General features: G+C 34.5%; 1 protein-coding gene across 7 annotated transcripts in view; it reads right to left on the bottom strand.

Annotated features, from left to right (window-relative positions):
- The window catches only part of LOC106150447 (DIS3-like exonuclease 1), a 43,477-nt gene that overhangs the window by 23,423 nt on the left and 1,454 nt on the right, over window positions 1-18,600 (bottom strand). For 6 of the 7 annotated variants that reach the window (XM_087001788.1, XM_087001787.1, XM_087001790.1 and 3 more), the window contains exons 2-18: window positions 18,123-18,272; window positions 17,546-17,682; window positions 17,093-17,244; window positions 11,911-11,992; window positions 10,388-10,532; window positions 9,707-9,836; window positions 9,339-9,493; window positions 9,042-9,163; window positions 8,594-8,706; window positions 8,263-8,416; window positions 7,743-7,891; window positions 7,310-7,501; window positions 7,018-7,120; window positions 6,682-6,776; window positions 2,839-2,995; window positions 2,346-2,441; window positions 1,954-2,106 (exon numbers count right to left, since the gene is read on the bottom strand). In XM_087001788.1, the coding sequence (XP_086857914.1) occupies window positions 1,954-2,106; window positions 2,346-2,441; window positions 2,839-2,995; window positions 6,682-6,776; window positions 7,018-7,120; window positions 7,310-7,501; window positions 7,743-7,891; window positions 8,263-8,416; window positions 8,594-8,706; window positions 9,042-9,163; window positions 9,339-9,493; window positions 9,707-9,836; window positions 10,388-10,532; window positions 11,911-11,992; window positions 17,093-17,244; window positions 17,546-17,682; window positions 18,123-18,264 (2,277 nt within the window). In that variant the 5' untranslated portion in view covers window positions 18,265-18,272. Of the gene's footprint in view, window positions 1-1,953; window positions 2,107-2,345; window positions 2,442-2,838; window positions 2,996-6,681; window positions 6,777-7,017; window positions 7,121-7,309; window positions 7,502-7,742; window positions 7,892-8,262; window positions 8,417-8,593; window positions 8,707-9,041; window positions 9,164-9,338; window positions 9,494-9,706; window positions 9,837-10,387; window positions 10,533-11,890; window positions 11,993-17,092; window positions 17,245-17,545; window positions 17,683-18,122; window positions 18,273-18,600 lie in introns of those variants that run through there. The other variant, XM_087001793.1, reaches the window with a different exon arrangement.

The raw sequence follows: 18,600 nt of genomic DNA on the forward strand, positions 1-18,600 counted from the left end.
TTTGGGTAACCGCACAATTCCAGAATAAATGCTCTGTTGTTTCTTCAGCTCCTTTGCAAAAGGAACATATACTGTTGTCGACCATTTTATATTTGAAAAGCAGTGAATTTGTGGTAAGGATATTATGATTAATTCGAAATTGGAACCAGTGAAGCTTTGAATCTTTTGTTATTGTGAAAGGAAGTTCAAAAATCTTCGGGCATTTATTTTCTTCCAAATTTAACAACTCCTTCCATTTATTCATACCTTTTGACATCTCAAGAACACCTACTTTACTTAAAGTTTTATAATAAATCTTTGAGCCTTTTGAACAACCTGAGAGCAACACTATATGATCAGGAATTAAAGGAGTGGCCATTTTACTTAATTTTTCAGGAATACCACCAAGCCATTCTTTTATGGCTGAGATAATTCCATGGTATTCAACAAAATTTGTGTCAATACCGTGGATATCCCTGAACGCAGTGAAGTCATAGAACTCCCCAGAGTTCAGGAGTAGATCATTAACAAATCTAATGTTTTTGTCATACCACGATGTATAGAAGACAGGTTTATTTCCAATAAGTATGTTTTCATTTAGAAAGAGTGGAATGTTACCAAAATCCTTGATTTTATTGGCCATTACTGTACCACAGAGTTCTTTCCAGGCTGCTAAGGCATCAATCAAGAATCTATTTTTTATGTTTTTCAAGATTTTTGAGATATATTCCAGGTGCGGATCCAGAGATATTTTCTGACAGTCTTCCAAGTTATCTTTGTTGATCCATCCTCCATTTTTGACCGTCTTCCGACAGAAAATATTACATGCCCGACAATATAAACTTGAAAATCTGACCGTCTTCCGGAAGACCCAGAAGACCGCCTAAATCCGCCCCTGTATTCTGTACCACATGTAATTAGTTTTTCAGTGTCTACATATTTGGATATAATATTTTTCCATTCTTTATTTTCGAACATAAGTCTTCTTGCCCATGAAATTTTTAACGATTTTATAAAATGCCTCACGCTTACCATCCTCAAGCCCCCAGCTTTATAATCTCTTATAATGATATTTCTTTTAATTCTATCAGGTTTATTATTCCAGAGAAAAGAAAAAAGACACTTTTCTAATTCTTTAATCTGTTTTTCCTCTGGGTTTGGGAGCGATATAAATATATGGTTCAATACCGGCAAGGCTAATGTTTTTATTACTGTTATTTTACCAATTGGTGTTATATTTCTTACTCTCCACTGATTAAATATTTTTTTCATGGAAGTTAACTTGGTCTCCATATTTTGCTTCGTTATCTTACCTAAATCTACGTCAAATTCTATCCCTAGCATTTTGAAACTAGTTTTTCCCCAATCTAATCTATATTTTGGGCAGAGGATATCATTAGAGTATTGCTTTGACCCTATCCATATAACTTCAGTTTTAGAGAGATTAATATGCAGACTGGAGATCTTCGAAAATTTATCCAAGACAAACATACATTCATTCAGTGACTTTTCACTCCCGTCAAATATAAGAGTAGTGTCATCTGCATATAATGAAATTTTTAATTCTTTTGCACCTATATTAATACCCTTTATATTGTCATTGTTTCGTATAAACGCCGCCAATATTTCGGCACATAGAATAAAGAGATATGGTGAGAGGGGATCCCCCTGACGGCATCCTCTATTAATTTTAAAGAATTCCGACATATTCCCCCCTTGATTTACTGTAGCAGAGATGTCATTGTAGAACAATGCAGAATCTTTGTAATACTTGTAAAAAATGGTCATAAAGATTACATTTCAAGTTTCCTTTTTTTTTTTTTTTTTTTTTTTTTTACAATTTTGAACTCCTGAACACAATATTACTGATTACTATTCCCTATGCCAAATAACATGTCAGAGTAGGCCACATGATGTGATGCCTACACATTACACTTACATGGCATAATTTCTTTGCAACACCAATCTGCTCACCTTATTCACAGATGGATCCTGAGGATCCACACACTTATCTAAAGATTCTGCAAGAGCTTTATTACTGTGTGTTTGGACATCAAATCCCTTGGCCTTGGCACAATTCACCAGATTCTCAAAGTCCTCTTGTCTGGGGAGAGGGTGGTGCCTCAACTTAAATAAAAGAAACCAATAATTAAGATAGAAGGCAGGAAAAACTATGATTTTTGTTTTAAAATATAAAATAGGTATTTGTGGTTGAATTATTTCCAACCTCTAAATGGAATCTGTTATCATAGTAAATATTTCCAGTAAGAAAGACAAATAAACAGTATTTTTCACTGAACTGGAAAACATAAAACAAGATAAGATCAAATACAAAATATTCAAATTGCATAACATTCCCTACGTACCAGAGATTGGCTTGGGAAGCTGTCCACTATTTTCTTGGCTACCCAGTGGTTGGCATAGATCATGCACTCGGCTATAGTTTCATGGATCTCCAGGGGCTAAATCAAAGGGCAACAATCATACCATAAAAATGTTATAATATAATAGCATCAATACCAGAGCAGAAACAACACACGTATGCTAGTTCAAGGCACATAAATTGTACTTAATCAAAACATTTGTGCAATAATTCAAATAATCATAATGTAAGCTTTGAAGTAAAGAGAGCTCAAAGGGCACAAGGACTCTTTATCAATTCCCACAGTTCAAATCTTAAACATGAGAAATTTTCTGTAACTTTCTTCAAGCAAAAAGTTTTATTCCTTTTCAAAGAGATAAAGTTAGCAAAACATGTTTAAATCTTTCAAGAAAAAATTTCATGCTATTTTATCAATTAGTGCCCCAAAAGTAACAATTGTTTTTTCATGAGTAAGTGTCTGTTGTACTTTTTATTACCTGTTTCATGATGAGCTTCTCAATCTGCTTGGTATCATCTAACTGAACTTTGACCTCTACCCCTTCCAGTTCAAGGCCACCACTGTGGAGTCGCCTTGACCGCAGCTGCCTGGCAATGTCCATTAGCTTGTCGATAGCCCAATGCAGCTCCTGTATCCTGTGAATGTATCAATTAATTTTTTCAGGCAAGTGCATTTAACAATATATTATGAATTCATGTCCTTGTCTCAAACAATTTTATTGGACACCCTAGTGCAGAAAAATACTCAGAATTTTTCAATTTTTAATTCATTATACCTCTTCTGACATACATTGAGTCTTATATCACAGTAAAGCTGGAGCATTAGTAGTAAACTATAACAGTAAGTGGAAGCAGTGTTTGGTAGCTGTAACCATTGGCATTGGAGATGGAGTCAGTAACATGCAAGTCCACTGCATGCAGACAACTCACTGGGCTTTCTTCTCTATCTGTCCAGTGGTTGGTAGAAGTATGAAGTGAGACCAATACAGAGTAGTGCAGGGGTCTTATACAATAGCCTGTTGGCAGAGTGCCAATAGGTAAAAAAAAAAAAACTTCTTACCATAATTAAAGGTAACACTACTCACACTGTGCTAACTCTACAGTTACTCTAATGCTCTAGCAGTACACTGCAGACATAAATACAACAGAAACTAGAGGATCAGAGAGGCGATACCGCCTCCGAATATTGTACCACCAGCTGGAGCAAGCACATTCGTATAGACCCCCACATACACAAAATAAGGGTCACAGCCACCAGTCTTCTGCTTGACAAGCTGTAAAAATGCAATCAACAAAAATTTTCAAAATATGCAAAAAATATATATGCCTAAAAATGGTACAATCAAAGTTAAGTTCATCGTAAGGTAGGTCAAAAGTCAATTTCAAGGTCACAGTAAATTGCCAGTATATGACTTCCTATTCAACTTCAATAGTAACTATGGACCTATCTCTGCCAGTTTTGGAGATAAAAGGGAAGCAAAATTTGCAAAGTTCAGTTCATGGTGAAAAGTAGGTCAAAGGTCAATTTCAAGGTCACATTTAGATTGCCAGTATATGACTTCATATTCAAGTTCAATAGAAACTATGGACCTATCTCTGCCAGTTTTGGAGATAAAAGGGAAGCAAAATTTGCAAAGTTCAGTTCATGGTGAAAAGTAGGTCAAAGGTCAATTTCAAGGTCACATTGAGATTGCAAATATATGACTTCCTATTCAAGTTCAATAGTAACTATGGACCTATCTCTGCCAGTTTTGGAAATATAAGGGACTTAATGTTATAATTTTGGAGTTACCATAATGTGCCATAAATTTCCTACAGAGGAAATTAATTAAAATAAAGAAAAGGTCATTTTGGTCAAAATTCTTGAAATGGGAGGTGCTCCGAAGTTCCAGATGTTCAAATTTGATGAAATAATGTCATTTTTGACCACAACTTGTCTGCTTTGCCAAGCCTTATGTTTTATTTTTCTGGAGTTCAAAATTTATTATCCATTACCGTACTGCACATTTTGCTTTCACCACCAATATGTACTTCTTGATACAGCGTAACTTTGGAGATAAAAGTCAAGCAAAATTTGCAAAGTTCAGTTCATGGTGAAAAGTAGGTCAAAGGTCAATTTCAAGGTCACATTTAGATTGCCAGTATATGACTTCCTATTCAACTTCAATAGTAACTATGGACCTATCTCTGCCAGTTTTGGAGATAAAAGGGAAGCAAAATTTGCAAACTTCAGTTCATGGTGAAAAGTAGGTCAAAGGTCAATTTTAAGGTCACATTTAGATTGCCAGTATATGACTTCCTATTCAAGTTCAATAGTAACTATGGACCTATCTCTGCCAGTTTTGGAGATAAAAGGGAAGCAAAATTTGCAAAGTTCAGTTTATGGTGAAAAGTAGGTCAAAGGTCAATTTTAATGTCACATTTATATTGACAGTATATGACTTCCTATTCAAGTTCAATAGTAACTATGGACCTATCTCTGCCAGTTTTGGAGGTAAAGGGAGAGCAAAATTTGCAAAGTTCAGTTCATGGTGAAAAGTAGGTCAAAGGTCAATTTTAAGGTCACATTTAGATTGCCAGTATATGACTTCCTATTCAAGTTCAATAGTAACTATGGACCTATCTCTGCCAGTTTTGGAGATAAAAGGGAAGCAAAATTTGCAAAGTTCAGTTCATGGTGAAAAGTAGGTCAAAGGTCAATTTTAAGGTCACATATAGATTGCCAGTATATGACTTCCTATTCAAGTTCAATAGTAACTATGGACCTATCTCTGCCAGTTTTGGAGATAAAAGGGAAGCAAAATTTGCAAACTTCAGTTCATGGTGAAAAGTAGGTCAAAGGTCAATTTTAAGGTCACATTTAGATTGCCAGTATATGACTTCCTATTCAAGTTCAATAGTAACTATGGACCTATCTCTGCCAGTTTTGGAGATAAAAGGGAAGCAAAATTTGCACAGTTCAGTTTATGGTGAAAAGTAGGTCAAAGGTCAATTTTAATGTCACATTTATATTGCCAGTATATGACTTCCTATTCAAGTTCAATAGTAACTATGGACCTATCTCTGCCAGTTTTGGAGATAAAAGGGAAGCAAAATTTGCAAAGTTCAGTTCATGGTGAAAAGTAGGTCAAAGGTCAATTTCAAGGTCACATTTAGATTGCCAGTATATGACTTCCTATTCAAGTTCAATAGTAACTATGGACCTATCTCTGCCAGTTTTGGAGATATAAGGGACTAAATGTTATAATTTTGGAGTTACCATAATGTGCCTTAAATTTCGTACAGAAAAAATTAATTAAAATAAAGAAAATGTCATTTTGGTCAAAATTCTTGAAATAGGAGGTGCTCTGAAGTTTCAGTAGTTCAAATTTGATGAAATAATGTCATTTTTGAACACAAGTTGTCTGCTTTGCCAAGCCTTTTGTTTTAATTTTTCCAGAGTTCAAAATTTATTATCCATTACCGTACTGCACATTTTGCTTTTACCACCAATATGTACTTTTTGATACAGCGTAACTCGAAAACCGTATGGAATACAAAAAAACCGAGACCACCTCCAGTGTTGGGCTTTACATGCTCTACAAAATGCAAAAAAGAATGGGTCTCTAGCATTAACGGTTCCCGAATTAGAGATAGTTTTCAGTTTCGGTATCTTATGGCCGCTACTCCCGTGAAAATGCACCGATTGACCCCAAATTCATGGAGATGAAAGATGACCTGAAGGGTAACACTTTCCAATAATATTGTTGGTTAAGTCTGTGTAATGTCTGAATAACAGGGAAAAAAAATTTTTTTTCGTAAAAAATTTCATTTTTTTGAAAATTTTGGCCCATTTGACCTTGAAGTAAAGGTCAAAGGTCAAATCCAAGGGTATATTTGAAATCTACACATATGACTTTTGGAAAGCCGTCTATAGAAATTTTTCCCATAACTCCTTCCGTAGGGTAGATAATAAGCATTTAATTTTGCCATTTTTAGACAAGGGTGCATTGTAATGAGTGCCACACCCAGACCCCAATACTGACAAAGCCCAAATTTTACGTGGAACGAGTTGAGATTATAGGTGACCTAAATCCATGAGATGGGTACGGGAGCCCTTACCGTCTAGGAGGAGAAGCGGTAACGGTAGCCGTCCGGCGGAGCCGGCGGAACGATCCGGACGGGACCGAAACCATGTGTACCGCCAGCGCTAACGCTGGTGGTACAATAATTTTCATTTCATTGCTTTAATTGACCATAAATGCTATAATTGGCATTTTTGAATAATTCCCATTGTATACATATTATAACAGGCATTTTATGAGCAAAATAAAATGCAATACCGTTTCTCTACTTCACTATTGTCTAATCCCTGGAGCTCAGGAACTTCCTGGACTATCTCACTGATAGAAGCGCCATCATGAATTGCTTGAGCCATCTTGTATATGAAAAACATGCATTTAAGACAATGATGTGGGATACAAAACGCTTGTGTTACTTTGTATTTTAGTTCTCTTCAGTGGATGTTGTTCTATACTGCCAGCTTGTAAAATGTGTGAATAAGAAGAGTACCTGCCTTTTTAATTATTTACTATTGGTCATCATTTTCAAGAATGTGTAAAAAACAAAACTCACTTTCATTTATATAGCTTTACTTAGACCACTCACTTCCCCAATACCTCATAGAAAAGCTTATAGCTGGATCTTATTACAGTCCGCCCATACCATACATCTAATACTTCATAACTTGGACTCAACTCCCATATTACACTGACTGCATACCTGAATGTGGAAATAATAGTTACCAGCATAATTCAAAGCGATAAAATTCAACTTAAAGTCAATAATTTCACTAATGATTACTCAATAAATTTACAAGAAACATCTCATTGTAGAACTGTGGCATAAGAAAGTACACTTTAGCAGTAGACCAACAATTAATTGGAAGTCTCTATGGAAAGTTGAACCCACCTGTCCACGCTACCCAGTAGAGAACAGAGATTAGCACTCAGTATAGCAGGCAGCATGTCATAGCGCCTGTCAACAAGATAAACACTGGTGGAGCGAGCTTGAGCCTCAAGGTCATTTAGAGAACCAGGCTTCACAAAGTGAGTCACATCAGCAATATGAACCCCAAGCTCAATGTTGCCATTCTCAAGAGTTCTAAAGAAGCATCAGGCTCTATTTAATTAATAAATCAAAACAACACTCCATTGATATCAACTACAAGAGTAATCCTTTTTTCAAAAAGATTTTATAAAATATGAATTTCAAGAAATGGTGCATATTATCCTCACATTAAAAAAAGGTTTCAAATAAACCTTAAACCAAACAAATTTCTTTCATATTTGCTAAACAATCAGAAAAGTTTGGACCTATTGAGAATCAAACATGTTGTCTTCACCTCACAGATAATGTATCATCAACATCTTCACAGCCTTTGGGGTCAATACTGAATACAAGGTGTGTGGTCCTCAGGTCTCTTCTCCTTGATATCTCTGCCTCAGTCATACACCATGGGTTCTCAGGAGAGTTGCTGGGCAGTTCTTTTAACTTTGAACAGGCAAAAAAGTCTTTCAAAATCAATTCTATTAACTTAATACAAATTGCAATTTCAAACCATAGAAAAATTGATTTGATAAATAACCATCATTTGACTCGAATTCACAATTATTAAAACATGCAATTTCTTCAACAGATATTAAATGTCAGCATCATCATTTAAAACCAGGCATGAATGTTTATTATGGCATAAATTATACACAACCGTAGTGAGGTTGACATTGAGTATTAGTGGAAAAGTTATAACTCAAAAGATAATTTTACTTCCATGCCTACCAAACCTTTAAAATGCATCTTTAAATGATCATTTTTAAGTAATTAGTAATATAAGAAAAATCAATTAAATTAAATAACGTTCTTACTTGATTATCTGGAAAAGCTCCGACTGAAATGTTATTCTGAACCAAAAGTGCAGCAATTTCTGTTTCTAAATCTCCAATCTTTCCAAGCTTTCTAACAAAATGTCCATTAGGATACTGAGAGTCAGAATCCCAGGAGTCTATCCTCACTACAATCCTTCAAGAAAGGTACATTCTTTTAAACATTTAATATCTAAATCTTAAGCTCTCAAAGTAATTCATCACAATTATCATTGACATTTTATTTATTTTATGAAATTTTATCTATTACACTTTTTCGGGGTTTTTTTTAATGCATTATAGGGATACTGAAAACTATGCGCAAATAATCTACCTGTGATCTTTCAGAGCTTCAGCTTGACTTGTACTTATGCGTATCTTGGGTATTCTGTAGTCATACGGGATTACTAGATGTTTCCCAGAGTGCATTTGGCTGTTAGAACCATCCTTTAATTAACAAATAAATAAAACATACATCAGCTATGCTGATTCATTTTGCTCAAAAGAAATATTAAATTTACAAAGGATTAAAAATTTCTCTCTTTCTTTACACTCAGAAACACACATGTGCACATATATGAACACTTCACACTTATCAGTTGGGCTTTGCTTTCTAGTTAGCTGTTCAAGACAACTTGCAAATCTGCTCTTCCTGTAACAGAAAAGGAGCTTAAACAATCTGTTACCCAGGCAACCAACTAGGCCTCAACTAGGGTTGTAAATGGTGCCATTGAAAACCAGTTTGTTGCTTATATCATATGGATAAAACTAACACAATCTACCTGTTCTTGTGCCTGAAATGATGCCACATAATCTTTCCAGTTCCTCTGCTCTATGCCCACCACCTGACCAGTAGTCATTACCACACTTTGCTGCTCATTGCTCTCCTCTTCCTTCTTCAAACCTATAGTTAAAAATTGTTTCTAAATCTGTCACAATGTGTTAAACATCAATAAACTAACAACCACTTTCTATTCCAAAACAAATGAACCTCCTCAATTAAAATATTCAGTAAACATAGTTCTTCTTCAATCTGCTTGAGACTATTTATATAAATTTTGCCACCCTCTGACTCTTACCTTGTTCCTCCTCTTTTATGGCCAAGCATTTTCCTTTCCACTTGTTTCTGGGGAGTATCTCCACCACAACAATATCACCATGTATAGACCTGTTCCTGGCAGTCATGCCAAAAATAAGTATGTCCGATTCACGGTCATCTTTTTTACTACCCATTCTGGAAAATAATCCATTTTGTTTTTAAATCTTCGGGATTGTTAGAAATAAAACTTTAAGATAAAACATGTTTTTATTCTTTAGCAAAATTTTGAAGTTGAAACAAAAGTACTGTTTGTCAGTAGTACATGCTTTGATGTTATTTTAAAAAAATCATTTTAAAATTTAAGTAGGTTTATATTTCATTTCATTGTGGAGATATGAAACTTCTTACCCTTCCCTACGTACAAAGGCCTCATTCTGGGCGTTATGTCGGTTGACTTGGAGGCAACCTCTCACAAACCTCCCCGCTTTAATACCAGCCTCCAACACCTCAGCAGGTAGGTAGCCAGAATAGCCTTGTCCTATTTAGATGAAATCTTCAATATTCATAACAATTCAATTTACCCACAATTCCAATATCCATAGAAAGGAATTTATTTTCTATAATCTACAAATTTCTAAATATGGTTAGAATTAAATATTGACAAAACTTAAAAGAATCAGTAAAAAAAGTTGATAACTTCATCTATAGTGTGTAAAAATTCCCATTTGATTTAAGGTACACTATTCATGTTAAAAATGTTCCAAAGTCATATTCTCTACAAAATGTCTTCATATCCTGCAAAAATACTCCTTTTTCCCAATTAAGACCTAAACATGATAAAACCTCTAAAAAAAAGTACTTTGCATTAACATTTCCTTTTAAATGGTAAAGGCAAACATGAGGGTCTAAATGACTTGACAGTCATTTAGAACCAACTATCATAATTTATTTAAAATGGCATAAATTATCTAATCAAAGCTCAGGGATGGGTTGAGCAAAGACTCCTGAAAAGTAGGAAACTGCTTATTTTTGTAGGAAAACTACATTTCATGGGAAATCCTGGATAGGCTATTTTAATAACCACTTTACCTTCAGCTTCCTTTTCTTTTAGAGCAGCAGTCAAGGATTCCACCAAAGTTAATGCAGCCGTTAGGTTTGGCCAAAAAGTGGACAGATAATCTTCCATAGTCATCACGAAAATGTTTATGGTTTTGGCAGAATACTCTGCTATCATCTGAAAATGGAGTAGCAAATTTATTACAGTTTCATTTTACCTGACATTTTCTTAAGTACAATCTTAACATGGTCAAACTTACCATAAGATGTTCATATAGACCTCATGTAGTACATTTAAAACCAAATTACAACATTTTTACTTCATCCCATACTATTTCAACAAACCATTTGGTTTTATTTCAAACCATAGAGAGCCAATTAATTCCATTTATTGTCCTAACACAGCTATTATAAGAATTTTGCTGTTGCCATGACCAGAGACTGCTTTGTAGGGCTGAATGATAGCAAGTTCAGCTGTGTACTTACTACCATTCAGTCAGTCAGTTCAGCTGTAAAGGAACTTCAATTCAAAGAGAACTCCAGACTGAACTTCCTAATAGGAGCTAAAGACAAAGTTAAAATAATAACATGGACAGATATCAGACAACAGGATACACTCATTAGGCTTTTGACCTATCAAAAAATTATCATCATGGCTGACTAAAAAAGGCTTTATCACCTAGCAGTCTTAAATATTTAGGGAAATGGTGATATTAAAATTTGGTAGGATCAGCAAAAGTTTGGTAGGACCAGTAAATTTTTGTTCGGTGAAAGGTATGATACAATAAATGATGGCAGAAATGAGGAGGGACCACGAAGAGCGCACAAAATCATCTGACCTAAAGCACAGTGAAGAGAGAAAACAGCTACAAGATCAAGTGGATGCACATGGGATGAATCCACATTTTGAGGGAAATGCAGTCAGAAAAAGACAAAGAGGTGAGAGATCTAAAAAAAAAAGTAATAAATGAATGGAGACTCTCTATGTATAAGTTAGCACTCGTGCCAACAGAAATGAACAATATTCATGGACAATCAATGTCAAGATATACTGTTTCAGGGAAACATTAAATGAAAATGTAAGGGACAAAGTGAAAGATATTGTGAAAAGTGTCGCAAAGCTGGAAATTAAGGACAATGAAATTGTAGCCTTGCACAGAACCCCAGGAAAGCCGAGAGAAACGCAACATGTAATAACAAAATTGAAAAACACACATCAAATAAAAGATTATGAAAAACTTTAATAGTTAAGAAGTCCAGCAACGCCTAAAAGATCTCAGATGGCAAACGTGAAACTCATTCAACATCTAGGACAATATGAAGATATCAAAAATCCATTGTATTTCAATGGCCAACTTGTGAACTAAGAACTTGACTACTAAGAACAACAAGAGACTTTGGAAGCAAGATAAAGGATTCACAGGCTACAAAAATTAAATGCACGATTGTACTTTGTTTGCTAATGAAAATAAGTTCAGCTGTTTAATTCAAATGTGCTTTTCACAATACAGATATTAAAATGTATTAACAGCATACTTCTCCATCCTTCTTCATACCTGTGGATCCTGTGTTATGATGACAAGTGGCATTGTTCCAGCCAGGTGATTAAAGTACCACTCAACAGCACCATAGGTACTTCTGAAATATCCAAATGCACCATAAAATAGCACCTATTTATAAACTCAAAGGAAAATGTGTAATAATATAATAACAGACTAGTATCCAATTCTACTTCATTACATTATGCAGAAAATTACACTTTAACAATTTAAAAATTTAACTTTAAAAAAAAACTTTAAAAATTTTAACAACCATCTCTGAATGTGATTGATACACTACTTCCCCTTCCTCACCCCCACATTACACCAGTTTGTCAAAGGGGAAATGAAAAACTGTTAAGAGGCAGTTTTCTTGAAGACACCAAAATTGACAAACAAAACAAGGCAGCAAAGCTGTCAAATGTACAGACAAAAAGCAGACAATAACAATGCACAAAACAGGCTACTGTCAATTCTGATGCAAAAGTACATTATGCTTAACTGCAAATTCAACATCAAATTTTAATTATGCTCAACAGGTAATAACAATGTAAGTGAAATGTGTAACAAGCGTAAGGCTTCAGGCCCATGGGAGTTTAAGTTCACACTTTGAAAATGCCAGAATGAGAAAAAAGAAAATTTCACATAAAACTGCTTAAATTCAATAATAAATGATAACCCATTTGAGCTGGCTTTCTAATTTGAACTGCATGCCAATCCTACAAATCATACTTGTAAGTTGAAAATAATAATAAGTAACACAGTTTTCTTTTCATAATGTTTGTAGTAGCAGTGCAAAAAGATTTTTGTCAATTTTGATGTAACATTACATAATAAATTACAGAATAATTATCACCAATTTTTGACTATTGACTATAAATAGCATGGACATGTAGAAAATTTGATTACCATTTGGCTTCATGTCCATGGGAGCTTCGAGTCCCACAATGAATATGCCAACATGATAAAAATGAATATTTCACTAAAATGTATAACTTCCAGAAAAAGAAGCCAATTAGACTGCTTTTCCAACTCAGGCTGCATTTTAGTCCTATGTTTCTTTTTTGAAAGTTTGACAATCATAAGTAACATGGTTTTCCCATAATGGTCATCATGGCAGCAGCACCCAAAATTGTTTTTTCTTCTATTTTAATGCAATATTACATAATGCTTAACAGCATAATGACCATCAGTTTTTAATAATAAAAGATCCGTATCGTGGATTTCCAGAAAATGTGATTAGCATGGGTCTTCAAGCTCGTGGAGGTTCTAAGTCACACCTTGAAAATGCCAATATGTGAAAAATTAAATTTTCACAAAAAACTGATTAACTGCCAAAAAAATTTACCAAATAGTCTGCATTGCCCACTGAAGCTTTATTTAAGTCCCATGTTTCTTCCTGTAAGTTTGAGAACAGTAAGTGACATGGTTTTCCTTAAATGGTCATCATGGGAGCAGTGTCCAAAATAGGGGTGTCTTCAAATTTTGATGCACTATTACATAATGTTTAACAGGATAATTACCATCAATTTTTAATAATAAAATATTAGTATCATGGATATTCAGAAAATGTTCCTAGCAAAGGTCTTTAGGCCAAAGGAACTTCAAAGTCACACCTTGAAAATGCCAAAATGTAGACAAGACAGCACTGTCCTGAAATGTGTTTTTTTCCATTTTTAACAATTTTTTAACATATAACAAAATTAACAATTTACTGCTATTTATATATGATCAACTAAGAAAATTGATGAGATGGGAAAAATATCAATAGAACAGTGTTTAATGTCCTATTTCCTCCATTCTGAGTTTCTGAACATAGTGAATGAATGAATCTGACAAACTGCAATGATATGAGTTTATTTCCATTTTTGAAACACTATTATACAATACATGATAACAAGTTTACCATCATTTTTACATAATTAACTAACAATGTTGTAAAGATGCAGGAAATGTCAAACAAACACTTTTACGAATCTTATTAGTTAATAATGAGACTGTTAACATGCCTAAGAATTGAATCTGAGGAAATGTTTAAAAACAGCATAACTTATAAAATAATGGCCCGATTATGCTGATTTTCGAACTTGACCTACGTTTTAGTAAGATTGATTACTCCTGTGAGTTTCATGACAACAGGTCTATCGGTTTTTCTTGAAATGTGTTAACAGTGTTGCACATATGCTGAAAAGTGAAAAAAACAGCATAACTACTAAAATAGTGGCCTGATCATGCCGATTTTCGAACTTGATCTGCGTTTTAGTAAGATTAATTACTCCTGTGAGTTTCATGACAACAGGCCTATCGGTTTTCCTTGAAATGTGTTAACAGTGTTGCATATATGCTAAAAAGTGAAAACACAGCATAAATACTACAATAATTGCCCAAACATGCTGATTTTCGAACTTGACCTGCGTTTTATGAATATTCATCAGTTCTGTAAATATAAAGCCAAAAAGTAAAACTGTCTTCCACTTATTGTGTTAACGATGAAAGTGCACGGCGACGGCGACATCGACGGCGACAGGGACGGCGACGACAGACGCAGGTGATGGCAATATGTACAGACACATCTGTGTCTGTACATAAAAATGTCAGGCATACGTGTACGAAATTCCAAGCTCTACTGTTCTCAATTTCTTTAACTACCTCAACCATGGAAGTTATTTTTTGCTTTTGTTGGTTTGTTGGATAACATTCTAACTCAAAAGGTTATGATGATCTTTGATAATTTTTATGGTAGGTCAAAAACTTGGAATTGGTTAGAATTTGGTGATGATCCATTAATTATAAATAAATAAATAAATAAATAATGAGAATAGAACTGCCTTGCTGCAGATCTGCACTCTCAGAATGCTTTTCTAGTTTTTCTTAGGATGACCTTTGTGGCCTTTAAATAAAGAAGCCAGGGGTCGAAATGTTTAGAAAATCATACTTTCCCTGGCGGGAAAGTGATTTTGTATATTACTTTCCCTGCAAGAAAGTAGCTTTCCCTGACAACAAAATCATGAAAACCGATTTCCCTGATATTAAATTAGATTATTTTAATATGATGATGAATAACCAAGGAAAGAACATATCTTTGAGAAATGAATGTTTATTGTTATAAAATAAACTAACATGGCATCCAAATATAGTGTTTGTTATAACAACTGGGAATATTTGTCAACATTAATGTGATATGCTACATCTGCATTGCCGACTGGAAGGACCATCACAATGGCCAAGAGAGCACAAATATTAAGGTACACATCTTAATGTATAGTCAGCAGTCTTCTTAAAATAAAAAAAAAGCAACTATGTCCTGTCCCTTTTCATAAAGTTCCAGCATGGATTTTTTTAACTGAGGCCATTCAACCTGGCACATGTATGTTTTAAAGCCAGCGTCCTTCTAAAATGTTCAGTAAGCCTTTCAATTGTTTTATCTCCATATTCTTCACTGTCTATATTCTCCATGGGTCTATCTTTGGCAGCTAAAAAGTAAGTATTATTGGTAATTGATTGATTGAGATTTTATTGCAATTACATACAGTTACAGAGAATTTACTGGAAATTGTTCACTAGAATGGTAATGTGAATACTTTACTATGAAGGCTGACTCTGGACACGTCAATTATCATGTAATCATGGTCAATCCAATAAACATTATTGGACTTATTTCTAGTGTGCACAATGATTAATTTCATTTGAAACTTAAGGATTTTTCTTACTAGTAGGCAATTTTATACCAATTAGAAAAGGGGAAGTTGAAAAAGTGCAGTGAAATTTTGATGTAAAAAACACTTCATTTTCAAAAGTAAAGGGAATAAATATACTAATATAAGGTCCTTAATTATAGAGGCTAGAATAACCCATGACATCTTTAAAAAGTTCGTCAGTTTGGTAGGAGTTCAATGAAAAACAAATCAATCACTTCACAAACAGATTTAGTCCTGGTGGAGCTCTTGAGAAGAGCTGAAAATTCGAGGGTAAGGAAAACTTGGTCTGTGATATGGCCGATTTGTTTTTCAATACATATGTCATCAGCAAAGAGCATGAGGTAGGGCAACTTTTATGTTTACTACGTAACAGAAAAGTAAAAACGTCTTGTTTATCATTAACAATTCAAAAGATATGAAACTTGTTAGGCATTATTATTATTTACGACGTACCTTCATCGTCGCCATGTGCGCCTGCTTAATTATCGTGTCTTGAAGTTTACATGCGTCTTGTTAAGCGAGTTTGCTTGGTTTTTCCTTGCTTTCGTCTTTGATTTTTCACTTGAGGAACTCATACTTAAAAAGACTCCTATTCTGACCATCAACCTCCGTCAAACTTGAGCCCGACATAAAACTGAACTTTGCGTCAGCTGATCGTGCATAATTGGCTGACTGATATTCGTTCCCCGTACTAAGCTGTCTGGTGCCCGTTATTTGTGTAGGCTTGGACGCTGTGTTCACTTTGTTCCCGCACATTAATTTGTTTCTGTAAGCTGCGTAGGTTTGTACCTATCTATTTTATACCTGCTAGCTGCGCAGGCTTGATCCTTTCTATGTCAAACATTGTGTAAATGGGGTAGGGAACGAGTCAGATATACCACTGTAAATGCCCGGGACGATTTTGATTGACAACTCTCTTGAAATCCAAAAGGAGGCCCCGTTACAAATTCTAGTTTGTCACGTGAGTGCGTCCTTAGTTTCAGAGTGAGTGCTTACGTCTAGCTTACTTGCGTTGTGGAAATGGTTAAATAATTGACGGCTTGTATCAGCACAACTAGGTGCCAGTAAATGAATTTTATAAAATGTAACAGTTCTTCGGGAAAGCGACCTTTGATAGCAGTTTCCCCGAGAGGTTTTTGCATTTCCCGGGCATTTTCAACGATTTACCGGACGGGAAAGTAAGACTTGACATAGATTTCCCGAGCCCGCAATAGCTTTCCCTCGGGAAAGCGGGAAAGCAACATTTCGACCCCTGGAAGCATATCTTCCAATAAGCTGATTTTAGCTCAACCACAAAGCTCAACTGCAAAAGCACAAAAAAGATAATATTCAATCAAAAAACAAACACCTTATCAAATGGGATTGAAAAATATACGATAAATTGATCCTCATACTATGAAAATGATCTAAATATGATCTTATTTGACCCATGTTTTTTAAGTCACTACATACTTTCCTAGAACATGAAAAGAGACCACATATGCTTTTTAAAAAAGTATTACCTGACCAGCCACTTCTTCAAAGGTTCCCCAGGCTCTCTGGCACAATAACAGTACTGTTGATATTCATTGTAAAAGACGCAACTCCCTTTACGCCCATCTTTTACAATATTCTTCAGTCTCTGATGACACCGCCTTCCACCTACTGACTGAACCTGAATCAATTTCAAACATTTAAAACACATATAACAATATATGAAAGAAAAGAGTTTGATCTAAAATTATAGTAATTGTGAAAAGTTAGATAACACAAGTGCAAAAAATACCATTAGTAAAAAAAATCACCCTCAACTGATTCAAGTTCATCAGTTCCTATGTCCTAAAGTATAGTTTTAATATAAAATGTTCCATTAAACACAAAATTCTTTTTATTGAAAGAAAATGAAATATGCTTTAGTTGGGGCTACTGACAGAAATTATATATAATTATAATTTAAAGGATTTACTAGTACTTACATTGTTGACCACTGTCTGCATAAAAACAATTCCTCTGAATTCTGGCATTTCCAAGATTTCTAGGTAGTCTCTAGCCACATCAGCATCTGGCACCATGTAGTGGATGACATCTTGAGCTAGTGAGTTGTTAGTTTTACCTAAATTTATAAGAATTTAACTGGTTTATTATCCTGCACTTACCATTCTTTTAGTACTTGTACACCGTTTACATTTCTAATTACAGAAAGTAGACTGAAATTTTAATGTTCCAGTTTATGTATAAAAGAAACACTGAAATCAAATTGCAAAAAAAGGAATTCTTTCCTAAAGATTATATGTGACCACATTTGCTAGGCAGTGGCCTCTCTCTCGTGTAAACCTGACCAATGAGGCATTGCTCTACTGTAGTATGGATGTCAGCTTTTACATGACTAAAGGGGAACAATGAAACTTAAATGGCAGAAATCAATTTTATATAGCAAAAAAGCACTTTTACACAAAACTGTTCTTCAGTTCTCCCTAAAGTTGTGACATCACTGGTATACAGAATGAAATAATTTCATAAAGCAAAATATTTTTATCTAAATAATAATATTACCAGTAGTATTTAAATTCTGACACCCTGCTAGACATAGTGGGCTGTGACAAGGAACATCCTCCCTGATATAGTGCTCACGTACAACACACAAAGTACGACCAAGTTTGTTCTTCACGCGGAGTAATTTTTGTGTTTTCTGCATGCTCTAATCTGCAAAAGAAAATGGGGATGTTTAAAAGACAAGCAATTATAACCCAATGAATTTCAAATAACAAATAATTCAACAAAGAACACATGCCACTTCACACACAGACATCCACATTTTATATCAAATGCACCTCCCTTCTTCTGGAATGATTTTCTGGAAATTTCCATCAAATTGCAACAAAAACAATGCGTTTGGGCACTTGTACAGTAGTTGGAAAAACCTGCTCCAATATGTACATAAACATAATTCTTTAAGATTTTTCATTTTAACATCAAAGGATTTGTTCTGAGGAAAGATAAATATATATTATCTATGACTGTTAAACCATAC

Source organism: Lingula anatina, chromosome 1, assembly GCF_051362555.1.
Source record: "Lingula anatina isolate TDL-2025a chromosome 1, LinAna3.0, whole genome shotgun sequence".
Taxonomy (NCBI): domain Eukaryota; kingdom Metazoa; phylum Brachiopoda; class Lingulata; order Lingulida; family Lingulidae; genus Lingula; species Lingula anatina.